At 35.8% G+C, this 27,151-nt stretch overlaps 1 protein-coding gene across 1 annotated transcript in view; it reads left to right on the top strand.

Moving 5' to 3' along the window:
* MYOM2 (myomesin 2) overlaps positions 1 to 27,151 on the top strand; it is a 76,128-nt gene that overhangs the window by 34,882 nt on the left and 14,095 nt on the right. Inside the window, exons 16-29 of the mRNA XM_051615823.1 lie at positions 853 to 1,036; positions 4,060 to 4,234; positions 5,482 to 5,603; positions 7,660 to 7,847; positions 10,375 to 10,501; positions 14,757 to 14,935; positions 15,095 to 15,209; positions 15,800 to 15,956; positions 16,060 to 16,166; positions 18,193 to 18,237; positions 18,698 to 18,834; positions 22,676 to 22,820; positions 22,927 to 22,986; positions 24,224 to 24,291. Of these exons, the coding sequence (XP_051471783.1) occupies positions 853 to 1,036; positions 4,060 to 4,234; positions 5,482 to 5,603; positions 7,660 to 7,847; positions 10,375 to 10,501; positions 14,757 to 14,935; positions 15,095 to 15,209; positions 15,800 to 15,956; positions 16,060 to 16,166; positions 18,193 to 18,237; positions 18,698 to 18,834; positions 22,676 to 22,820; positions 22,927 to 22,986; positions 24,224 to 24,291 (1,809 nt within the window). The remainder of the gene's footprint in view (positions 1 to 852; positions 1,037 to 4,059; positions 4,235 to 5,481; positions 5,604 to 7,659; positions 7,848 to 10,374; positions 10,502 to 14,756; positions 14,936 to 15,094; positions 15,210 to 15,799; positions 15,957 to 16,059; positions 16,167 to 18,192; positions 18,238 to 18,697; positions 18,835 to 22,675; positions 22,821 to 22,926; positions 22,987 to 24,223; positions 24,292 to 27,151) is intronic.

Genomic DNA, 27,151 nt, shown 5'->3' with positions numbered 1-27,151 from the left:
ATTATTTATCTACAGTAGGCCTCATTATATACAGGGTAGTTTCTAAGAACACATGAAACACTGTTCTTCCTCCAAGAAGTCTACAGTCTATTGGGCTTTGTTCCCAGATTCTTGGTTCCAAAATTTTTAAAACATTTAATTTTTATGCCTGTCTCTGTGCTTGAAGGAAATTTTATTCAAGCTATTTACTGGGTACTTGGATTTTGCTAAATTTGCTGAAAGATTCCATGACTAAGTTTTGTTTTGGGTCAACAGTTTATCGGGGGAACCTTATGGACAGCAGACTTCTCTCAGAGGATTGGTTTGCTGGCTCTCTTGCATTTGCAGTTGTGGTTATGATTAGCTCAGCTTCTGCACTGACAATATTCAAAAGTAATTATTTGATTTGATGAATGCTTTTAGAGGCAGAATATATAAAGATAAAGCAGTGAGTAAAGTAAGATCCTGCTCTCTTGCTTTCTGCAGAATTTGGATTAGGACTTGGTTGCTTTTTACCAAATCTTTGGGTGTTCAAGTGAGTTTTGCAGGACAAGAGAATAATTCTTTTGGCACCAGTTTCAGTTGACAGTCATGGCCCTAACTGAAGGCTAGCTGTATGTTTACGTGTACATGTATTGAGGTCTAGACAGGTAGGGAGACAGGAAAGTGTTCAGACCTTTTTGTAGAGTAATGGAATGCATGAGCAATAGAAATTTGCATGTGTTAAAGAGAGGCATTTCAGAGTGATTCTTCTCTTAAATCTCCTAAATAAATTCATGACAGATGCAATTCAGCAATATGTTCATTTTTTGACAGTTCACAGAAGTGATTCACAGTTTTTTTTTGTTGTTGTTTTTGGTGTCTTTTTGGTAGTCCATGGTTGGCAGTGGAAGCTGGCAAAGAGTCAATGCACAGGTTGCAGTAAAATCTCCTCGCTATGCTGTGTTTGACCTTGCAGAAGGAAAATCATATGTTTTCCGAGTCTTGTCAGCAAACAAGCATGGCATCAGTGATCCATCTGAAATCACAGAACCTATTCAACCACAAGAAACTGTTGGTAAGGCATTAATTGTAAGGCATTAGTATTAAATACAATTGATATTTTACAAAATAGAAATAGACAACTCTCCTTGTAATTAGATTAATGCAGTTGCAAGAATAGTAATTGAATTGATTTGTGTTCTATACTGTGAAGGATTTCAAAAAGACCAAGATGCTAAATTTTGAAAGCGTTCCAAAGTTTTCCTCATGATCATGTCTCCATGCTAAGACAAATAATAGTTTAAAAGTTACATTAATTTTAGTTATTCCATCTTCAGAGTGCTCTATTTGTGTGACTTGTCAAAAAAAAAAGGTAATAGAGGTTAATCGCTAACTTAGATTATCATATTGTCTGGCTCAGGTAATTATAGACTACCTAATTCCCTACAGTTTCAGCTAGATAAGGTTGCCTTTCACTTCTTTCTTAGTATTCTGAGTTGCAAATACTGCTGCTGCAGAATTCCTGTGATGAATAGATTTCAAGGATAAGACAAGATATATCTACATATTCAGTGGTAACTTTCCAGATGAAAATGAAATCTGTATCTTGGGACCACATCCAAAAACACAAGTGAGAATTTAGGGAGTGGTTATTGATCGTGTTCTTCAAATGTTTGGTTTGCTCTTGCAGTTTTGCAGAGGTCACATGTAACAGCCCCTTGTTTTGACAGCTGTCACCTTAAAAGCATATATCCTAATAGTACTTTTCTAGAAGTGTGAGACATATTTACAATGTCTGATATACAGTAGTTATCTAAATGTTGACAGATACAGCCTTCTTAATATTTACTATATTTAAAAAAAAATATAATTCATCACCTCTAGCTTGATCTGTAACTATAAATGATGAACTAAAACATTTTACTTCTGTGTATTCTTGATTTGATGTTTAATTAATGCATATAAATTATTCAAACCGTTTAACATTCCCCAAGGTAGAGAAGAAAAATACTGTATTTACTTCACTTAGTACAGAAAATAGGCTATCCCTTAGGGGTTAATGCAAGATGTTCAGAATAAATCATAGGTATATCTGGAAGCAGAAAGCTGAATATGCTGTTTTAAAGGGAAACTGCAGGAGGATTTTCAGAGATGGAGTTTACCACCTCAGCTAAAATACATCAGATGCATATGGCTCCTCTTAGTTGCTTGTATGTAGTGTCATTTAATATTCCTGAGGATAGCTGAGACAGCTTCATGGGAGTGGCAATCATTACACTGCAATTATGGGTGGTTTTCTCTCGAGCAGAAACTAGAAGTTGCATGGCGTACCCTAGGCCATCCAAAATGACACTTAATATTATGCAATTGAATTGAGTGGTAAAAGATTATTCAATTTGAGATTAACATCTAAATTTAGGTGGTTCTACGTAGGTATCTACAGGTGCTCTACATGTCTCTGCTCTCACTGTGACAACTGGAGCCATGAGTATAAATTGGCTGATGTTGCCATAAGTTGCCCCATGGCACCCAGCTATGGACTGTCTGCACTGGGGTGAGATGAGTAATTTTCAGGACTCTGCCAGCCACTGATCAGAGGCTCAGTTGAATTGGGCAAAGAGACTTCAATCTTTTCAAATGCTTTCAGTTTGCCGTTTCAGAGGGGTGTAGTTATTCAGTAACTCCTGAAAGACTAGATGCAAAAAAATCTGCCTTTCTTTTGTTTCATGCTGCTTGTACTTCAATATTTCAAACTGAGGAAAATAAAATTACTCCAATAGGCAAGTGCTGGATGATTCTCTTAACTTATCATGAAAAGCAGAGAGACTGTCTTAGTTCCTTACGTTATGAAAGCTCAGATAGATATTTCACAGTATACAGACTGTGTGTTTCTCCTTACTAAGATCTTTCTGGTTCTATTTATGCACATTCAGGGTTTTTAGATCAATAGAAACCAACAATGAATTTTCACTGCAAGTGAATGAAATGTGAACTATGCTACAGTGGGAGAACTGGAGGAAACAGACTGAAGGAAGCTTTGTCTGCTTCTGCTTAGTGCTGCTGAGGTTGAACCTGGAGTATTGGTTCCAGTTCTGGCTCCCTTAATCTAACGGGATGGATGTAGAGGGAACTGGAGAGGTTCACTGGATGGCAACCAAGGGGGCAAGAGGACTAGAGGTTGTGACCTGTGAAGAGAGGTGAAGGTAGCTGGGCTTGTTTAGTTTAGTGGCAATGCCTGATGACAAAAAAAAAAAAAAAAAAGGTGACAGCCAGAAATTTAGCTTAGTAAATTTAGGTAGGACATACTGTCTTAGTGAAAAAGGTGCAAGAGTGCAATGATAGAAGAAGTTGTGCAAGATGTGAAATCTCCATTGTCAGAAGTTTTCAAGACTTGGACAAACCCATGACTGACAATCCGTCTTAGAGTTGGTGATAATCCCACTCTCAGTGATAAATTGGACTAGATGATCCCTAGACAACCCTTGCAATCAATCCTCTGAGAAATCCATCTAGCTGTCTAGCTAAACATTTAGTCTTCAAACATATGCTTAAAGTTGTCCTGAAAAGCTGTCCTTTTCTGAATTAAGGCTGACATTATTTAAATGGGAGAGTATTTCTTAATAATCATGATACCATATGTCTACAATTTGTGTGGATTTCTCAAAGGTGCAGTAGGGCTACAGGGACATAAGCTATACATAAACTTCCTATTTTTGAGAGAACATTTGAGAGAGAACATTTTCATATCTGTATGCCTTTATTCACACTGATATTTGAAAATATGTTCTATAAGTCACTCCTCAGAAAACCTATATAAGATCAGACAAGTATAGAGCCTCATAGCTTAGAGTAAGTTTAATCTAAGCAAACAAATAGAAAAAGAAATATATTTATACACACATACACAGTAGTATCCAGATTTATTGTGAAATAAATATAATATACTAAAATATATACCATATAGCAATATTAACATGGTAGGAAAAGTCATAGCTGAAATGATTAAATATGATAAAAGCATACAGTGTTGCACCTACCTCAGCTTACTTTTATTTTTATGTATTCCATAATAATATATGTTTTCTCTCTTTTTCTTAGTTGTCCCATCTGTACCTGGTCAGGTAGTGGCCACAAGGAATACAAAAACATCGGTTGTAGTTCAGTGGGACAAGCCAAAACAGGAAGAGGATTTATATGGCTACTACATTGACTATTCTGTGGTGGGATCAAATCGCTGGGAACCTAGTAATCATAAACCTATTAAATATAACAGGTATTGACAATACTTCTGGATTTTGGGGAGGTAGCAAAGTTTTAAGTCAGTTTGTGTTCTAAGCAATCATGTTACCCTGGAGGGTGAGGAATGTGAAGAAAAACAGTCTGCAGAGTTGTTTTGTTGTGGTTTTTGTTTGTTGTTTGTTTGTTTTTTTTTCCTCTGAAGAGAAGCATCTTTTATCTATTCCATGACTTTGGGTAGTAAAAACAGGTTCTAGAGACATGACTCTATCCTTTCTTAAAGTCTGAATTATGTTATGAGGTAAACAGACCTGATGCATTTGATGAAGAGTACAAGAAGGAGCGGGAACTCAAAAGGTGTCCAGAGTGTTTCCTCCTGGAGTCCCATAGTCCATGAACATTATAAGGCCATGTCTGCCACTATGTCCCATTCCGGAAACATCACGGCTTCCTGATCTGCTACATCTATAAGTAAAGGACAGTAGCCCCTGTTTCTAGTTCCATTGTGATGACGGAAGCCCTGTCTATTTCTGATGCTTTATTACTCCCTTCTGAAAATATCACACTTAATTATGTGATTCTTCAAATAATTTCCTTTGTGACAATGATGCTTACTTTTATTGGAATCTCACCAAATGCAAAGTTTAGATGTGCGATTTATATTTTCTTAGGGGTATATAACAAGTACATCAAGTTGTTTGGTGTATTTTGTCACTGATTAATTAATTTTGGGTGACTATTCTGCTGAATCCTTTGATCAAGCAGTCAAATAATTTGATCAGAGAAAATGTAGAGACTAATTATTGGTCAAAGGGATTGGGTCAGCACAAAAATAAGAAAAAGATTTCACTTCTTCATATGTGAACATATCCCACAATAGAATAATTCTGAATAGTGCTGCAATAATTACCTAGAAGCTCAGATCAAAACTGAAAGCTATTTTTGATAGTGACTGTGAAAATACAATGAAAAATACAGTCCCTTCCCAGAACAGATTAGAATTTAGAAAGCCAAAATTCAGACTGAGTGTATTATAGTTTATCTGACCCTGTACATCAGCATTAGCAAGGTAAATGAGTACTGTGACTTTTATTGCAGTGTCCCATCCAATTATATTGTACTACATCTCATCATTATAGCATAGTTTCCCTCATGGAAATGTTTTTCTTAGTGAAGCGTTCATGAAGTTGAGCTTTCTCATTGTTGCCAAGATGTCATGTTACAGCACAGAATGGTTCCTGTAAAATATATACTAATATGGGGTGATATTTTTATTTAACCCAGGTTTGTTGTTCATGGTTTGGAAACTGGAGAGCAGTATGTCTTCCGTGTGAAAGCTGTGAATGCTGTAGGATTCAGCGAAAATTCACAGGAGTCAGAGGCTATAACAGTACAGGCAGCCCTTAGTAAGTATGATTCCATACAACTAAACTTCTTACTTCCTGAATGAGGCACATATTTTCAGCAATCAACTCCTTTGATCTCGTTTGCTGCAGCAGTACAAAAAAAAAAAAAAAAGTTATTAATAATACTGATTGAAATATTGGGTTAGATTCACTAGACTGACAAGGTTGCCTTCTGCTCCTCAGTTGTTACAGAGAAAATGTAGATCTTGATTAAGTTTGACAAGTAGCTTCTGGGTGTTCTGGAGTGGTGCAAATCAGTTTAGTATGGAATCTGCTCAGTTTAGAAGAGTCTCAGGAAACTTCATTACTGTGTGGCTGGACCAAAAAGGAAATTCCCTTTGGCTGCTCCTGGTTGAAGCACAATCTACTTCCTCTGGTATCCTGCAAGAAAAATTTCAGTGTAAGAGCAATCCATTGTGAAACCTTCAGTAGGAATGATACATGCTGAGTAGAGGAAGAAAGTACACAGATCTGGGCTCCTATGGTCCAATTTTCATTACTTCAGTTTCAGTTTCATACTGAAGAATTTAAAGTAGAACACCTTTCGCTCAACTGAATGGCCTCCGCTTCCTGGAGAATACCAACAGGCATACCTGTCAGAAATATTCCTCTAAAAGTTTTATAATTCAGAACGGCTGTTAGAAGAGAAATTTGAATGAGATGTTACTGACAAACTTACTCTGTTTTTTTTAGGACAAAGTGTGTCTCATATGGGTAGGTGGTTCACAAACACTTTCACATCTATCACCCTTTGTTGTAAATGCACCTTTTATTTTGTCACTGTGTATTTTGAAGTTGCATGGGTTATGTCACCAAACACAGAGCACAGGGATCTTACACACGTTTATGGGATGTGGATGGTTTTTATCTTTTTGGTAGTCTTAACAGGAATTTAGCAGGACTATTTATAGGTGACTTTCAATAGCATGGACAGAATCTCTCTCCAGTCTTATTTTAAAGGCATTTCTAGTTATGGTCATTCTTATTTACCAAGAAGTAGTAATAATTGCAAAGGCCAGGTTTTATAGCCTCTGAGTATAACACCACATTTGAAAGAAAGAACAAAAAGCCAGTTCTGCTGATTACTATCTGTTTTCATGCTGATCAGTAGTACAGCTACAAGATCAGGGACTGTATTAAGGGCCTCTGCTAACACATTCTCTTCTGAATGAGGTAAGTCACATTTGCTCAAGTTTTGCTGGTAATTCAAATGAAAGTGTCAGATGTGCTTTAGGGCAGAAGCTTAGCTTGTACTGACTGCAGCACAACAGGGTCAAGAAAGGGGTAACTGCAAACGTTCATGCACGGATGGCAAATACAAAACAATGTTTACTAGAAAGGATGGTTGTTAGTAGTAGGGGCTTAAAAAGCTTTTCTTAATCTGTAGGAAGATGACTGGCTGACATTTCTGCTTCTGCTACAGATGGGAGTAAACTCTTGAAAGTAAACTCATGAAAAAATATCTTTTCTACGTTGACAAAGGTTAAGCTAGTGAAATCTATAAATGTTTTAGTCCTTACAGGGCCAAAAGCACTCTCAATCTGAAGTAAGCATACAATATGGGAATAGGAGGGGAAAACCATGAAAGTTGAAGATCAGACAGTTATATGACTTCATTAAATTCACGTTAATAGCCTTTTTAAAAAAAAATAATAAAATAATTATTGGGTGATTCTTACTGTATTCCAAAAGTACTTGAGCAGTTTATTTGGTTTTTATCAGGAAGAGATCTTCTGATCCATTTCCATCTGCTAGCATGACGTTTGCTCTGGAGACACTTTTGCTGGCATTACTATTTCCATACCAAAGATGACCTATTCCTTCTTGTTGTCTCCCCCTGAGGGCAGTACATTAGGCAGATGTTTCAAAAGCTTTTGTGTTTATGTTTGGAGATAAAATGAATGCTGATTGTCAGGTTTACAACTACTTTGTAACCTATATGCAACTGATAGCAGTACACTGCAGAAAACAAAAGCAATACAAAAACTGCAAGCAACAACTACACTGCAGTATTTTAGGCTCTGTCCTAACTCTTTGGATGTGTATTTCTTTATAGCTTGTCCGTCATATCCTCATGGTATCACACTTCTGAACTGTGATGGTCATTCAATGACACTTGGCTGGAAAGCACCAAGGTACAGTGGAGGTTCACCAGTCCTTGGTTATTATATGGATAAACGGGAAGCTAACCACCAAAACTGGCATGAAGTCAATTCTTCCCTTATTACCCAGACAATTTATACGGTTGGTATTTTTTACTTATTATCTTTCTGGAATTGATTTTTACTGTATCTTTCCTCTTAGCATCTACTTTCTTGCAGAGTTATTTTCTATTTACTATGACAAAACCATGCCCTTCCATTGTGTATTTTGGAGTACAAGAAACCTAAAGCTGGAGTAGAGAGTCAGTGCCATCCACTGCTATGAAATTCTAAGACCAATAAGGCTACTCAGATAAGGAAACTTTGGAGGAAAAAGTTGTGAAGCACATTTTTCACAAGGAACAAGATGAACTATCAAATGCTTCATAAACCATATTCATTAATGAGCACTAGATGTATCACCACTGCAATAACATGCAGAGAAAGGGTGGAAGCATTTAGCAGGACAGATGACTGTGCTGTCTGTAGAACTGGTGACTTGTAAATGAAATGGAGATGGATTGAGAACAAATGTAACTGTCCCACTTCTTACTTTCAAAATCTGCCTTGAGCTGGAAAGGAAGTATATTAATAAACCTAGCATAATGCCTCATTGCCTCCTGTCCAGAGTACCAGAGCAATGATTTCAGTTTTGAAATAAATTACTTCTGGTTGCACTTGCAGTGTATTCAATGTTTCTTCAAAGAGGAAAAAAACTGATGCGGACTTCCACAAAGAAGGTTAGGAAGACAGGATGTTGCAAGTAATTAATCAATCTGATGCTTGTTAAATTTAATTAAACAATTAGATTTTATTCCCAAATACTTCTTAGAGTTATTTCTGCAAGTCAGCAACTTTCCTGTAAATCTCAGAGCAGAAGACTTTAGCAGTTATTTGACACTAAAGTGGAAAATAATGCTGTAGACGAGCTCAGGAAGAACATTTCATGCACAGAAGGCAGCCGGCAGTACTCAAGTGTATGTGTGCTTATGACTGAGTTTATAACTGGCACCCTTGACATAGCAGATGGAGCATGGATGGAGAAATAAAAAAGTGTGGGTAGGATAGGCATGAAAGGGCAATGGCAATGAGCAAGGCTTTCCAGACATTTTCATTTTTTAATGCATTTATAAACAAATGAGTAATGTAAACTAAGGGAAATCATTCCAAGTTTAATTAATTGGATATTTAAGTCTCAGTCCTGCCAGTAGCTCTATTTGTGCCTGAAGGTGCATCTGTAGATATTAGTTTGAATGACTGGAGTCTGCAGTACTGATGGGAAATAAAAGCAAGACAGCTTCTAATGGTACAGAATATTTTACGACATACTGCAAGCAGAGAAGACCCTAAGATACACAGTACAGCAGCAGGAAATCATTAAAGGTTTTACCCTTTCTGATGAAATAATTCTGTGGGAACCTCACAAATATCTTTCCCTAAATAACCTGGGATTTCAAAACCATTTTTACGGGCTAAGCTGCCATTCTGTCTTGTGAATCACTATATAGCTTTCTATCTTCAGGAGATTCTATCTAAATTGTATTAGTGACTGACTTTTTCTTTTTTTTTTTTTTTTTTTTTTGCTTTAGTCTTGTATTTGATGCTACCCCATCATATATTTGTTACTATTAAAAAATCACACTAAAATCCCTTTTTGTCTTACTTTTTCCTACAGAATATAGTTATAGTTTATTTAGTCATGAAAATCTGGAGCTTTTCAGTATCTCCACTACAAATACTACCTTTAGCTGTCTCATTCTCTTGAGACATAGAATTGAATATAATTTTTCAGAAAATTATGCAGAGGGCTGAGGTGTAGAAGACTTGTTTATTGTATTTAGGTGGTCTGGAAGAGGAAGGATGGAAGAGAGCTGCTACCATGAGGTGATTAAGGTGGCAAGCAGCTCATGTCTTACAGCTTGTCTACCTCGACCTCAAAATCTGAGATGGTTATGTGGTGATCGACTCATTAGATCAGTCAGGTTTCACTTACCAGGGACGTTTGCAGAGGTATAGCATATATTATGGTCATCCCATTTCCAGTTATTGCTTCCTCACTTTGTAATGGTAGGTAATATTACGATAAAGACACATACAAACCAGAAAAAATTACTGAGAGAGTCTTTCTCAGAGTTATATCGGCACACTGCTGAACTTAGTGAATTGGGTTTTCCTTATTTTCCTGTTGTTTTCTTTTCTTCTCTGGTCAGTTCACTATGACCTTTTAAGACCAAAACAGCATTTGAACTCTTGCTTAAGTGAATGGATTATGAATAGCCATTCATAAGCAATGCAAGAACATATTTCATGTTAGAACACTCACTCATATGTATCTCCTAGTGGTCATTCATTGGATGGGCTCGCTGGACCTTTGCTCTGACGTTTTACAGTCTCTCATGCCAATATATTGAGTGTTGTTATTCCTAGGATGATGTGGCTGAAACACAAAAGTACAATGTAGATCTCTGCAGTAAAATCTTCTAATTAGATCCTTCCAGTATTTCAGCACAGCAGTAAGGCCTGATAATTAACTAGTGTCAGAATTCTTATTTAATTAATTTTATGTATTGAATTTATTAAAAGAATATAATTTATGGCTTTTGATGCATTTAATTATTTTCTCAAAAAAGGTAGAGGATTTGATAGAAGATGCCTTCTATGAATTCAAAGTTGCTGCTGCAAATCTGGTTGGAATAGGTCAACCTTCAGATCCCAGTGAGCATTTTAAGTGTAAAGCCTGGACTATGCCAGAACCTGGTAAGTCTATTAGTTCCTTATTAAATCCAATTCTGTAGAAACTCCTTAAAACACAGTCAATGTAATTTTCCAGCCAAAACCTGCTAGATGCCTTTTGGTTAGGTTCTGCTATATTACCTGTTGAGATTGCCATTGCTTCTGAGATCTCCTGTTAAATGCTGCCTCCACATCCCCAAAGAAGACGCTGAATGTCCTGGGAAATGGGTCATCTTTACTTAGCTCGATGAGTGGCTCCTTCTTTCACTGCCCACATCAGCTCAGAGCAGAAAATCCTTAGCCTTTAGTTTATGTTTTTATCTCTATCAGCTCTTCACTCTTGAGTCCTACAAGCTCCACTTCACATCCACCACCTGTACAGTATATAGATTTCTCTACATCATAATTAAGTGTATTCCCAGAGTTTCAGCCTCCAAAACTGTTTTTTGGTCATAAATAAGTGACAACAGGGGCCTGTCTCTTGAAATACGAGGAAGTAGCACAGTATAGCTCACACTTTACAGCTAAAATCTCCCAGTCTCCACTAATGTGCCCTTACTCATTTGTTTCCCTTAGACTGTAAGTAGGTGTTACCTGAGATTATATTATTAGCCAAGTGTTAGGACAAATGTACTAACAAACACACAGCAGGAATGACTGCATAAGTGCTCAGACCCTTGTTTAGGTTGTAGGTATTTTAGCAGTGTAGATGTAGCTGAAGACAGTTACTTGCAATGCTAAATAAGCAGTATTGTGAATTCAGATGTCACCCCCCCGCTCCCCAAGGAAGCTAAACTTTAGTCATCCTCATGTGGGCATATAAATTTGTGCCTAAATGTTAGACATCTAGGGAGTTGATTCCCTTCAGCAATGCTTGAGTTCTGTAAATACTCTATGAAAGGGTTTTTGAAGGCCTTATTTTATAACACCCTTGTTCATACAGAGCAACACTTTTGCTGAAGCTGTTTCTGATGTCTGGTACTGATTTGCCTAAACGAAGGGTGTCATAGTACAGCCCATAACGAAAACACAGGCACCTACCACTTTAATGTATTTCTACCTTCTTTTTCCCAAAATGCTGTAAAATACTGCTGTGTTATTAAATTAAATTCTATTTATGACATTGAGCTTTGGTATGTAAATAAGTATCCATTTGAATACTTGTTTATGTCATCAGTAGCTGTCTGATACATACACATCTGTTTCATGCCTAAATGTTCATGCATTTATTTCCACAGTAAAGAAAAAAAAAATCCAACCCCTAGGTCTGCTTTTATGCATTTATTGGAATTTTTAGTGATTTCAAAAAGGCATGATTAGCATAAGAAGGCAAGAAAATCTCAGCTTTCTTTTCTATGTTGTACATAAAAAGTAATTCTTATCTGGAACAAGAAGCAATTCAATAAGATCATGGAATCATTTACTAGGAAGACTTTCAGATGTCATGTACTGCAACTGCTTGCTCACGTTCAGGATCAGCTACACATATCTTTTTGATAGACACTGGTGTAATCCATCTGACATATTTCTACCCATGAACATTTCCAGGTTCTTTGAACAGGATCTATTCCTAAGCTTACTACACTCATAGCTGAAAAGTTTTTCTAATATTCCTGAATCTTTCTTCCTGCAATTTAACCCTGTTTGCTGTTTTCCTCTTTGCAACAGCTCTTCTATGTGTTTAAAGACTATATCAGACCTCTAGCTTTTCCCTTAAGTTGACAAAATCTAGTTCAGACAACCTTTTCTGATAAGTTGTGTATTCCCTATCTCTAAACAAACAAATATTGTTTTGTTATTCTTTGAACTTCTGCTAGTCTTTCTTGAATGTCAACATCAAAACTGCAGACAAATGTTTTTTCAGTGCTGAGCAGAGATGTGGTAACTCCACACCTCCTGCAATTATTTGTCTCCTTACAAATCCCCCCTCTATTTGTCTTGTTTAAAAAACATTAACTGCTATGCTAAATTCCAATTTTGCTCCTTTTAATGCCCAGATTCTTTTCTACAAAACTGCTTGTCATAGCTGTTCTCCATGCTTTCTAGCTAAATTCTTCTGAGCTCGTAAGTTTCATTTTCTGGATTTAATGACATGGCAAAGCTGTCAATAACAAAATCTTTAATCTCCTGATCTTAACTCCCTTTATATCAATTACATTTTCTTATAATTTTGTAATATTTAGTGTAAATGCACCATCAGTGGAACAATTATTTTCCTTAAAGAAAGGATATGTGTTTTGTACTCTCTACAGTGAAATTGTCCAGTATATAAACAAGCAAAGATTATCCTTTATTTTAAATGATATACAAATAAATAAATAAAAGGCACCTTCAGGAAATGAAGAGAGTGAAATTTCCATTTTCATAATGAATAATCTGACCTTTCTACTCCTTGGCTGATTACATTTTTCTTATTATGAAACTAGTTGAACAGAGTATTGCATTCCTTCTGCTTAAAAAACCCCACTGTGACTAAAAAATCTCTTCATTCCATCCAAATTGCCAAACCCGTTAAAATATTTCACAAGGCTTTTTTAGAACAAGTTTTTAAACAATGACTTAGCAATAATGAAAAGAAATAATTGAGATTTAAGACTGGGTGAAAGAGGCTGAACCTCTTCCCTGGCTTGCTACAGAACCTGAAGACTAATGTAATGTGACTGCAATATACTCCCAGTGTCAATGAAATATTCTTCCACCTTTTGACATGGAAGGGAGGTTTCCTTAGCAAGGCCAAAATCGCTTGCATGATTTCCAGTGTGAGTGATAGATTCCTTGCTCAGAGCCCATAATTATTTTATACTTCTGCAGAACTCTAGTCTTAGGTATCTCTGTGAGCCTCTGTGAGGAGGAATGATAGCTAATGAATTATTTTATATGCCTTTAAAAAATGGAACGTCTGTAGTCTCAGAATCCTCAGAATAGAACATACTTCATTACACATTTTCTTCTTCTGTCTAGATTTCTAGCAAGTGCATCTGCAGTGGAATTTTAATTATCTCTGAATATATAGACGTTTAAGTTGGGATTTTTAAAGGGCCCTGAGAAAAGGCTTTAGGTGCCTTGAAAATTGTAGTCTTTCCATGAGAAATCTAATATTTATCCTCATAAGGTCTGCAACCGGTACTTACATGTTTCTTTTTTTTTGGAATTGTGCTTATTTGTTGTAGAGAAACACTTTTTTACTGGTGTTTTGTTGTATATTTGCTGAATACCATCCTCAATATTGTGAATATCATCAAATTTCTCATTCATGCATTGCTGGTTCATATCATGTAAGCTGGAATGGCAATCAGATTTATTGTTAAGGCTTTTATACTTTATTTTAAATGGTGATACTTGTCATAGGGAAAACTAATATTTTTCGTTAGGTCAAACTGACAACACTGAAAAAATCCCTAAGTCTCAGGTACTTTCAGGGTTCCTTACTCTAAATTTCAAGCACAAGAAGCAAGCTTCCAGCTACATTATTTGGCCAAATTGCAGGATTTTGTCACAGGTGTTTTACCATTTCAGCATGGTAGAATACTGGTATGACTTATAGTCCACTGAAGGAAAAAAATAAATGGCACAGGTTAAACTGAATGGCACTGGAACAGTTGAATGAAGCAGAAGGAACGTGTAGTAGGGAGATATAACCTGATAGCTACAAAGGTATGAATACCCACTTATTCTTGGAGAACCAGTATTTTTTTGGTGTAAATATTTTTTCTAACAGACATCCTCTAGAGAAATTCTTCTTGGCTATCATTATCCACCTCACAGAGACAAATCCTTCCATTGAGTAATATGAAACCTGATCCAAAGACCACTGCAGCAGTGGGTTTTAGATCAGGCTATAGGATCATGGGTCATGTGTACCAACAAAAATACCCTGATGCTAGATTATGAACCTGAGTCAGGCAGAGTGAAGCAACTTTGATGTAGGGCTAGTGAATTAAACAATACACAAGAAATGTGTGTTACTTACTGGAAAATTTCAAACTGCAAGGATTTTCTACATTAATAACTTTCCCTTAAAATGGAGTTTCTGAGATCTAGCTAAGAATGTATGTTTCAAAGTACTGATGCCACTCACTGCACCAAGCAGATAGGGCTGTATATAGCTATGATGGGAAAATGACCTAGATACCACATAGCGGGTTTATTGTAAAGGATGAAATTTCTGAAAGCATACACAGTCAAAACAAAATTAAAGTTACGCATTTAGGCCTCAACAGGGCCAGTTTGCAAGACCTTAGTATATTGAAGTGAACTTCCAATTTTTGAAATATTTTAGGTCCTGCCTACGATCTCACAATTTGTGAAGTTAGAAATACATCACTCGTTCTTCTGTGGAAAGCTCCTGTGTATGAAGGCAAAAGCCCCATTACTGGGTATTTAGTGGACTATAAGGAAGTAGATACAGAAGACTGGATCACTGCTAATGAAAAACCTACTTCAAAGCGCTATTTTAAGGTAACATTGTCATTAGTTAGTGTTAATTCAAAACTGAGTTCTAAAAACATCTGAGTACAACAAATATTTGAACTGGGGCTTCTGTGAATATCTTCATAAGACCAAGCAGAAGAGTTTAGATTGTTTTTGTAATTGTTTTTGTTCTTTATCTTGTTCAAGGTCACTGACTTACAGGAGGGTCATACTTATGTTTTCAAAGTTCGTGCAGTGAATGACGCTGGGGTAGGCAAGTCATCTGAGATATCTGAACCAGTGCTTGTTGAGGCAAGGCCAGGTAATGAACTGTTTTATCTCCTTTGCTTCTAAAATACTGAAATACTTAAAAGTGAATTTAATCAATCTGATTTGATGTTGTAGCACAGATAAGTATTTAAAGAGTTAAGAAGCCCTTAGCCTTAAAATTTAGAGAAAACATCATATGGATATAGCGATACTGTCAAGACTTCTTGCTTTACTAACTGCAGGAAATTTTTGAAGATCAGCATTTTCTGTTTTTATTCTCATAAACAAACGTGCTACTTGCTGTGAATGAAAAGAAGCATGACAACAAATTTATTAAAGCTTCAAGGATAATAAAGTAATTTACTTCAACTATTTATATTTTGTCATGTTCACTTGCACTTTATAGATTTGTTTCTCAATAAACCTTGATTAGTTTTAGTGGTCCTTTTTTGAGTAGAGTAAGAATCTTGCTAGTATGTGATGTTCAGTCAGCATATGACATAAACATCCCTCAAAATCTGCAAGTCAAATTGATGTCTGCTGGTGAAGATGGACAGAATTTGTGTGAGCTTTAGTTATTTCTGAATTGCAGCTCTAAAATAAAATTCTGCCTTGACATACGAGTTGATTCTTATTTTGCAGGAACAAAAGAAATCTTTTCTGGTGTGGATGATGAGGGCAATATTTACCTGGCTTTTGAGTGCAAAGAAGCTACAGATGCATCTGTTTTTGCGTGGGGTAAATCATATGAGGAGATTGATGATTCTGATAAGTTTAAGATTGAAACAGAAGGGAATCAGTAAGTCATGCCAGTCCATAAAATCATTAGAAATTTGTCTTGTTAAAATTTCGATAACATGATAAACCTCTCTAATTATATTCCTCTTTATTGATGATTTTAGTTCTAAGCTGTACTTCAAAAATCCTGATAAATCAGATGTAGGAACTTATTCTATCTCAGTTAGTGATACAGATGGAATTTCATCCAGCTTCATTATCGATGATGAAGGTAAGGTCCTTACCATCTCAAATCCATATTCATTTTATTACCTCAACTGCACTAAAAATCATCCAAGAAAAAGAAAAGAACCCCTCAACTCTCACATTCTTTACTATGCATTAAAGAAAAACAAAAAAGACCACACAACAGGCTTTGTGTGATCTGTTATTTTTCTAATTACAATAACAATAACAGATGGCATAACTTAAGGCAATATTTTCTTTTAAAAAAAATAATTATATATATATATATATATAAAGAATATGCGCTATTTGAGTTGTTTATTAGAGTTGTTTCCTTAATGCTGGGACGATAATGCTGTTTATAAATGTCTGTTACTCTTTCAGGTGGATGTCTGTAAATGTTTTTTCTGTTTTGTGAATCTCTTTCTCTAGTATGTCACTTTTGCTGCGCTTTGACTTCATAGCCTTTTCCATCTTTCAATAATTGCTTCTCTGGTAGCTGTAAAGCTACCATCAGATCTCTGCTTACCATGGAGTCTTATACAGACACAGACCCTGAGGGTTTAGTTTTCATTTCATGTAACTGAGATGCAGAGAATTAGTGAGAAGAAGGTGAGAAAAAGGATGCTGCTTCAACAAGATCTGAATACATTCAGTTAAATTATCCTTTAACTTAAATTTAGATTAGTTTTGCTGTATTTGCTTGTAGCTATTTTGTTTCATTGGAGTTGCAACGGATTTGCTTCAGTCTGACTTTTGTTTACCATTGAGGGGGACTGAAGTGAAAGGCAAGAGGAGGAGCTTTGCTATTTTTGAATAGCACAAAAATACAATTGTTGTTTTCACAGTCCACAGGCTATGATTGATATGCCCATTTTCTTAAGCATGAAAGTCCCTCTACTTAACCTCTTTCTGTGTCATTTCAGTAGAGGAGATGAGACTGAGTGTGAGTCCAATAGTAGACAAGACTTTTATCACAGTGCAAACCATGTCAAACCTCCCATTCAGAGTGGACTTGGAGAAGAAATCTGTGTGCAGCCATAAAAAACATGGTTTCCCAGGACATGCATCATTTTACATGAACTCTTAGGCATTATCTAAATCTGTTTCTTCTAGGAAGGCTAAACTTGTAATATTTGTAGTTTTCCAATGAATATGGTAGGAAAAGATAGGCATTTTATAATGAGAAATTCTTGCTGGCTTAGTTTTGTCTCTGGGTCTTGTCACCATCAGTTCTACCTTCTGAGGTGTTTTTTTTTTTCTGTAGAAGAACACTGGAGGTGTTTCCCATCCCACAGTTAGCCCATGTCTTCCCTGGTCATATCTGTCAGTCAAAATTACTTTTTTCTTTGTACTAGATCCCTGCACAAGTCAGATTTTCTATTTTAGCACTGAAAAACATTATTTCACTGCCCACTTACTTCCTCAAATGCTATGAATTCTCCTGTAATTTTGCTAAATCCTCAACCATGTAATAAATCCTTGCTAATTTCCTCTGGTCTTTACATTATCTGTAAATTTGTAATTGGCAGTAATGTTCATCTTTATACTATTTATTAATAATGAATATGATAAATAGGGTTAGTATGAACATCTATTCTCGATTCTCATGCAGGATTCCTTCATGAGGATTTAGTGCATTAAATAGAACTTTACGTACCTTTTTGAGACTAACCTGCACTCAATCTTGTTTTCTGCCTCAGTAAAACAAGCTTTTTAGGTATATCAGAAAGGAAGTCAGCAGATAAAGGAACCTCATACACTGCTTAGAAGCTATTTGCTCCCTCATCTTTGTTTAAATCCCATAGAGATTTTTTTCCTTTGTTTGGATTCTTTTGTGAAAGAGAGTGTGCATGCAAATGCATGAAATAAGAACACTCACTAAATTCCTAGATCAGGATTTTAAGTTTCTTAAATCTCATTTTTTAGGCATAATTTTCTGAAGAGAGTTGACTATTTCACATAAAAGACTTAAGGAGAGTACCTGCTGATACTGATATGAACCTTCTTTGACTTGTTTTCTGACTGTTTTTCAAGATAAACTAAAACATTAATATTTTTCTTAATTTCAGAGCTTGAACGTTTGATGGCATTAAGCAATGAAATAAAGAATCCAAGTAAGTTGAAGATCTGAATCAATTTGATACTTCTAGAAGAAATTATTACATACTAATGACGGGAGTTCCTAAAAGGTTCTTCCTGAGACAACAGCAGCTTCATTTTTCATGGAAAAACTTGCTTCCTCATCTTTCAATTAATTTAGAAGAATATTAGTTTGCATTGAATAAAATCATCATTGCCTGAAAGTCTTTTGAAGTTTAACTTTGACAATAGACTATAGGTTGCTAAAAAACAATTCTTTAAAAAATGAGCAAACTATAAGCTGTCAGTTCTTTTCACCCTTTGTGAAATTAATTTACAAATCAGCCAAAAAGTGTATTAGACATCTTTTCTATGCATAAAATGTATTCTATATTCAGCATTCTGCAAATAATAGGGAGATACTAACATTTTACTACAATAGTTCTTTTTCTTACAAGGATTCATGCATTATTGACTTCTGATTGCTTTTTGCAGCACTACCTCTGAAATCAGAATTAGCTTATGAGATTCTTGACAAAGGAGAAGTTCGTTTCTGGGTTCAGGCTGAAAGTTTATCACCAGATTCTACCTTCAGATTTGTTATTAATGATAAAGAAGTTGAAAACAGTGATGTAAGTATATATTGAGTAATATATATATGTGTGTGTGTGGTTTTGTTTTATAAACATTTATGCATTAATGATAACTCATTTTTGTAGTTGCTTAAAACCATGTTATTAAGGTCTGATAATACTTGAAAGGAGTATGAATCTTTAACTCAAATATTTTTTGCAGTATAGAATTCCTGTTGCAAAGGGAGGTTGTCATACCAACAAAAGAGCAAAATTTTACCCTCAGAAGTCTGTATTTATTTTGGGTAGCTAGACGACCAACAGCTAAAGAGAAAGAGAAATTAGAGACAGCCTAGTATTGAACACCTCTGATTAAAAGTAGTGCACCATTATTTTCAGGAAAACAGCTCAAGACAAAATAGCTGCTTCAAGTGCAGTTTTGGACTCCAAAGCAGCAGGACATGTTCCCAGACACCCTCTGAGGCTAGTGCTGCTAGTTTTACATATCACGTGGGAGGCACTTAAAAATGCAACAGTGGTCATATATATAAAACTTCTAGATTGTGTCAATTTCTATTTTTATTTTTAAATTTTGTCTTAGATGCTACGTGGGCATTGAATGTCTATATGAAGATGAAAGAACAGGCCACCAGCTTCCTACATTTTCAAAGCTCTAGGAAGATCTTTTATAGAAAGGGGCACAGAAAAGTGGTCAGATTCTGAGAAGATCTGAGAAGAAAACAAGGTCATGTCATTGCAGGGCTGGAGTATGTTTCAGTTACTGGGCATAAAATGCAGCACTGGAAATACCTTTTTCTGTGAGGAATTCACCTCCAGTGCAGGTGTTTAAAAGGTTCAGTTTATTCCAGAGGATGCAAAGCCTGGTTTTGATCAGAGAAGCTTATGAGCATTTTTATACCATAGAAAATCAAAGAGAATTTACTCTAATTACATATTGACAAGTGTAAGAAGAAGTGTTTCTGAGTAAAATGCATCTCTGTTTCTCTCTAAGATGTAATAAACTATAGCACTGAAAACCTGCATATTAGTGACTAGGATGTATTGAAATGACGATATTCTGTCTTGGCAATGTCAGTGGAACGGAATGAGGTATTTTTAGTTTGCATATGTTTTGGAAGTGTTGACATCAGAGGGAGGCTTGAAGTGGAGCTGCATTATTTCAGCTCTTTAATTAGTAACCCACAGGTGACATTTACATTTGGAGACTGATGATATTTTTGTGGAAAGTCACATAAAAGCCTAGTATTTATGGCGCCCATAAAATCATTGAACTTCATCTTGCTGCATAATGGCAATAGTTAGAAGCCTAATTACACTCTAAAACCTGCCTGGAGACTGGGCTACAGTCACTGAACACGCTCAATAGACCGTTATGCTGGTGAATTGTAGTCTGATTCTTGACATTGGCTGAAGTGATAGATGTTTCCTTCTAGGTCCTAACAGGGGACAGTTTCGGTAGGATTTCAAAATAACCTGAGAATGGAATTAACTGGGCCCTATTTAATCAGCTGCCATTTTAATATTTTAATATTTTTTTCCTTTACCCCACAGTAAGAAATAATAAAAAAAAAGTCATCTAGAAGTGTGACAAAGGATCAGATTAAAACATACATCTTGCTTTTCTTTTTCTGCTTCTGGCAAATGTCAATTTAGTATTCTGCCTGAAAAGTCATGAAATGAATGCAAGTGTTGCCCTTGACCTCTGTAGGCAAGTGAGCATTTGAATTTGCACTTTTTGAAAGTCTAGTGAAGTATATAACTTCTTTTTTCAACCTACCTGGCCTATATCCTCTGCTCTTACACATGAACATTGCATAAGTAATTTTTACACTGAATTTCCTGATTAATTAAATCTTGTCTTATTCTTAGACATTCTATCTTTATTTGAACTATAAATGAGAAAATGCATATCCAAATTATACGAGCATTCTATAACATCGAATGAATATTGTACCTCAGTCTCTTCCCTCTAATTTATTTAATAAATAATTATCCTAATCAATCTGTTTGCTACAGGTTTGTTAATTCCATTATCTTTTTTCTTTCTTCATTCTTCAGTTATCCCATTAAGATTTAAACTAGTTCTATTTGTACATTTGAAAGTAGCGGTAATGAATACTAAATATCTTGGCTATGTCTACACTATTATTCCAGGCTTATTGTCCATACAAGAGTAAATTTGTTCTTGAGGCTGGCCAGGAGGTATTCCTCAAAGCTGAAGGACATTTATCTGTGGGGTCATTCCTACTATTTTTGGATCAGTACTTTACTGTTTAAATGTTCTTCCACTCACATAAAGTGCTCACATAAAGTTTAATAAGTGATATTTTTACTAGTGGTTTCCTTCCTTCCTTCCTTCCTTCCTTCCTTCCTTCCTTCCTTCCTTCCTTCCTTCCTTCCTTCCTTCCTTCCTTCCTTCCTTCCTTCCTTCCTTCCTTCCTTCCTTCCTTCCTTCCTTCCTTCCTTCCTTCCTTCCTTCCTTCCTTCCTTCCTTCCTTCCTTCCTTCCTTCCTTCCTTCCTTCCTTCCTTCCTTCCTCCCTCCCTCCCTCCCTCCCTCCCTCCCTTCCTCCCTTCCTCCCTTCCTCCCTTCCTTCCATCGTCCATCCTTCTGTCCTTCTGTCCTGTAGGCTTTCAGTACAATTTTTAACTTTAAAGTCCAATAAAAAGGCTAATTGAAATATTTTGTTTATAAGGCATTGTCTCCTTTTGACAGTAACATGGTCTATCATAATGTACTGCATAGAACTCCTTCTAGGTGGTGTCATTCACTTCTCTGTTTCATAATGAATGGAGCAGATTGTGTATAGTATCCTCGACCACACTGGTAACCTAAAAGTATGCACCAAATAACTTCTGTGGATTATTTTTGCTTTAGGACTTTGTTAGCTGAGATTGGAACAACATCACTGTTAGTGGGACACAAAGTCCTCATGGCTATTAATTGCTGAATGATAAAGGACATTACTTAGTAAAAGTAGTATCTAAAATAATACCTGAAAATTCAAAACACATATTGTGCAAGTATCGTCCAATATTTGCTCGCAATTTTCTGTTTCCTTGAGGGTATCTGCCAATAATCTGTCTTTCTGAAATATTCAATGGAAAGCAAACACAAAAAGGAAACAGTGAAAAGCATATTTTCTTTGAATCCAAGTCAAAATTTGGTGTTTTGGATATTCTGCAAGCACTTTAGCAAGTATCTAGATGTTTTGACAGATTTCTAATTCTCTTTTGCTGGACTTGGTTGATCTTTTCAGTTCCTAGAAACTTCAGTGGTTTAGCACAAGATTCTGTTCCCATGGTCTTGCACTTTAGTGTTCTTTGAAAAGAATGCCTAGCATCAGATGAGCAAATCATAACCTTCCTAAACAAGTTGTTTCAGTGAGAAAATATGATCCAGTATTGAGCTGCCACGTGTCTCAGAAGTCTTTAGTAATGGTGACTTTTTGGATTTGTTGTGATGGATTTCTACATTTGTATCTACAAACATAACACTTCCATCTATTTCTGGACTCTGCTAGGAATAGTGCATCAGCTGAGCAGAATCCCTTGTTGAACAGAAAGCTGTAATGCAGCTAACAGCTGGCTGTGTAGGCCCTTCTTCAAACATACACAGTGCCATAAACTATTATTTTTTCAATCCAAGTCGGCTGTATTATGATGACTCAAGGATTCCAAATGCAGCTGTGTAGAGCTTTCTGTCACCTCTGGGATCTCATACAACAGTAAATGCAAGCCTGCCCTGTTTCCATAGTTTGCAATTAGAAGGACAAGAAAAAGATTGAGTGTGGAGGCAGGCATATAAAACATGCTTAATAAGATAGGTAGTCATAAGTAGTTTACACTATACTACAGTAAATTATTGCTTGTTTATTTCAGAGGCACAAAATACACTGTGACCGTTCAAATGGCATTATAGAAATGGTGATGGACCGATTTACAATTGACAATGAAGGTACCTACACAGTACAGATTCAAGATGGAAAGGCAAAGAACCAGTCTTCATTAGTTCTCATTGGCGATGGTATGTTCACTGAAACATTGAAACTTTGATGAAGAAATGAACTTCAATTATTCTTTGAGTAATTTTGTGAGCAACTCATTTTTCATTAATCTCTTCTGAAATTTAGCATTCAAGGCAGTATTGGCTGAGTCTGAGCTCCAGCATAAGGAATTTCTCAGGAAGCAAGGTAAGACAGAGTGATGACTTTAGGCCCAGTTTGCAGCCAATGATTATCCCTGGTGAATACTAAATACTTCCAGCTTCCACTGATTCCATTAGAAGATGAATATAGTGGACAGTTTGAGGAGACACTACACCCTTGATGGGTCTTATTTTACAACATTGTCATACAATGCATGCAAGTTGTGATAGAACATTCGCTAAGTAGAGAAATAAAGTGGGAGTCCCTGCAGGAAGTTATCTTTGCTCAGTATTCATGAGAAGTATGCCTACTGTAGGCTCTGATCTAACAAAGCATTTCAGTACATCTAATATTAAGCATACAAATTTTCCTTTCAAAATAATTGACAGAAAAGTAGACAACATAATGTCAGACAAGGAAGATTAAAAACCTGATCCTGTGTTTTCTGTCCAGGCAAGATTCCAGGAACCACTTGTATATTTGTTGCACATTTGTGATACAGTTACAGAGTTTTTTTGTATACTTGTTACTGATATTGTTTGCAGATGAAATTAAGAATTAGTATTGGGTTCCTAATTCAGCATCCTATCCCTGTGAAATCCTTTTAAAATTGAATTTGAGCTCTAGGTTGTAATTTTCATGTGACAAGCACATGGCTTTTAGGATGAAAGTAACAATAATAATTAAAAGCATATATTCTAAATAGCTTAGGTAAGATTCTCTGCATACGTAATGTAATTTTATTATTTTCAGTTTTTTGGGGTGGCAGGGATTTTTATTTTAACAGATTTAGGAAATACAGAGTATACCACTTACAGCACAAACTCAAGATTTATCAGTTCTCAATGATTTAAGTGAAAGTCTGGGCCTTTTCTACCTCCCAGGTCTCGATATTGCAATTACGGGCCCCAATCCTGCAAACACTAACAGATATAAATTTACTGACATGAGTAAACACAATAATTTTAAAAAGGCTATGTCTGTCAGTAAATTTACCGAAGGATATATGTATGTGCAAGATTGAAATCTCAGTGGGGTGAAGGAATATTTTTAAAATAATGTCTAGCATGGGTTTTTTGCTATGAACATTTAAGTGCGTGTTTAGATACATTTCTTTATTCTCTAATTCCCTTTGCACTACATACATTGTTTGTACAGTTGTTAGCAGCTTCTGTGTTTCTTTCCTATGTTTAGTTGGTAATTGGGCATTTCTTTCTTTCACTGGATCTTTCAAGTACCCTTAATTCTAAAACATATGTTTTACCACAATTTTGTTTCTTAGGTCCTCACTTCTCAGAGTTTTTGCATTGGGAAGTTACAGAGGAATGTGAAGTTGTATTTTCTTGCAAGGTGAGGAAATACACTTGAAATAATATTTAGAATTTGTTGATTAAAAATTGAGTTAGGAAGATGTGAGGAAAGATTTTGATACTTTTAAAATTAAAATTTCATATGAAATTCTTTTAATTATTTAGAAATTTTTTGAATAAAAATTTCTGATTTACCATTCTTCAGTAATAGCCTTCATTAAAACAAAATGAAAGAAAAAACCAGAACATTTCTATATGTGTTAGGTGATCTAATGATTTTTAAGTATTGTGCTTCATAAAAATAATTTGAACAAAATATTCATTCCTTAGTGGTCCTTTTTCCTTCTTCTTTCCTCAAAAAATAGTCACAAAAGCCAGATTTCAAACTCTTTCCTCACCATTTTCTCATTTGGAGGTTCCTCTACCTAAGCATCAATTATTTAATCAACTGTTACAAAATTATGCAACAAAAGCTTTTAGAATGGATGTTATAAAACATGATTTTTATTATATTTGGCTAGTGAATTTTGAATCTTCAATAATGCTAATGTGTGTGGAATTCAGAGTAACTTCTGCTATTAAGATCTTTGTATGACGTTCTAAACTGATACATTTTTGTTTTTGTTGCTCTTCTAGAGTGACTAATTAGAGGTCTGAATAACTAAGTTAATTGAATTCAACAGGCATCAAACTCTTCTTCATTGCCTTTTCCTGTAATATGAACTCTTTTGTATTAATTTTCTTCACTTCTTTTGAATGAGTTTTTGGCTTTTAATGAGACTAACTTGAATAATTAATTATGAGCAATTTAGATGCACATTTGCACAGGAGACCTTTAACCTCATCTTATTCTCAACAGAACTGACCTGGGTGGTGAAGCTGCTATTCTGAATGCCCCCATTTTAGGGCTCAACACTCATTAGCTAACATGGTACCTTTGCTGGTGCTGAGCTGTATAGCTGGAGTACTTTATAATCTCGACATGAATTTGCCTTAGCCATGAACCCCGTTTATCCTTTTATTCAAATGGAGAATTAAATGTTGCTGAACCAGTTATACCAGTGTTAATTCTCTACAAATTAACCTGAAATTATCCTTCTTTTCATTGACTGCTGAGCCTGTTTATACCACTGAAACTGTGAAAGGCTGGGCACCTGATTATATGCTTTTCACCAGCATACTTTTTGTTCATAAGGTCAGAACATTTTATGTAAATGAAATCTGGGTTATGGGCTGTTTGCACACTCATCATTTTAACTATGCCATTGACCTTATATTGTTTCTTACTGTTGGTATGCGACTGGCCATTAGGTTCACATGGTGCTGTTGTTTATACCTGTTAAATTGATATATGGATATAGGAAGAGTTTGAACAATAAAGCCTGTATGTAACCAATGAACTTCAGATACATAACATTCAAGTTAGAAATGTGGCTGCCCTGTGCTATTTCTGTGGTAATAAAAACATCCAAGGAACAATTTCTATCTCACCAGGCCATATTATAGCACTTGGTCCAGGTATCTTTTTAGTGGCCCTGCACAAAAAATAATTGTCATGGGTGTTTTTACCTCTTGAAAGACCCTGGGATAATGTGAAGAAAGTACCTGTAATGGAGGTTTTTTTTGTTTTGACTTACTCAAAGACCATGGCATGAAATAGGCGAGTTAGGAAATCAGACCACCTGGAAGCTTGTGTAGGACAGAGTACTGCCTGTATGATCCAGGTCCATAACAGTAATAATGAACAAACATGGATTGTGTTGAGTATAAGCTATGTTTATATATGTAAAAAATAATATACGTTGCCTCACGTGCCATTTATTTTCTATGTGGTTGGATCTCTTTGACTTTTAATTGGCTTTAATTCAGAAATAACTGGGATTGATGTCATTTTTCTTGTTGACCCTGCATGCCAGTGGAACATTTTTGTCTATCTGGATGATAATTCAATGGTGTTTGCTTTTGCTTGTGTGTTTATTTTTCTTTATATCCCAGCATCTACTATAATTTTTATTCAAGCATTTCTAAATTTCAGCATGTTCAGAAGCTACCTGCTCTTGCATAACTTTGATTCTTATTTGAACTGTGTCTGTTAAAAGCAAGATTTTTAGTGTGTGGCTAAACAGCGAAAAAGTTAACTTTACATAGTAAATGTCAACATGAAATAACTTCAGCACTGCAAATTGCATGTGTCTGAAACTCAGTCTGTTTATTGTCAGATTGAGTGCTAACAGTCTTGGATGAAAAATGGTTGAAAAGCATTAAAGGCTTGTTCCTTCGGGCTCTGTTCAAATAAAATTGCCACTCATGTCATATGACTACAGGATTAGCTGCTTTGTAGTTACTGGTAAATGTAGAATTCTGTGCACTTTTCTGAAGCAAGGCATTGCTTTGGGCCAGGTTGTGATCTCAAATACTGTCAGAGATCCATAGCAACCACACCGGTTATTAAGCAGTAATATATGTGATTAATTTGAGCAGGTTTTATAGAGATGTCCAGGAATCGGAATAGGAGGCCTCCCTATTTGTCTAGTCACTGCTATAGTGAGCTTTCACAGAGCTACTCATCTAGAGAATAAGACTTCTCTGATGTAAGAGGGTTAGAAACTGGTGCATGTTTTTTTCTCCAAGCAAAGCACTTGAAAACTATTGCAGAACTGTATTAACTTCTGGGCTGCCCTCTATCCATTTGTTCAGTTCTTTTTTAAGGATGCTTTTTAAAGCAACTGCCTGGGGACTGAGAAATGTCCTGCCAGCTTTGTCCCTCCCTTTAAGCCACACTGTCTGGGAGTTCAAGCTACACATGGAAATGCCGTTGCATTTCTGTGATTTTTAGAAGGATATGGGGATAGTGATATAAAATAAACCATAGTGCTTCTAAAATGGGGAAAAAGAAAATA

The sequence above is a fragment of the Apus apus genome, chromosome 3, assembly GCF_020740795.1.
Source record: "Apus apus isolate bApuApu2 chromosome 3, bApuApu2.pri.cur, whole genome shotgun sequence".
NCBI lineage: Eukaryota > Metazoa > Chordata > Aves > Apodiformes > Apodidae > Apus > Apus apus.
The sequence above is the reverse complement of the archived record's forward strand: the minus strand, read 5'-3'. Positions and strand labels throughout refer to the sequence as shown.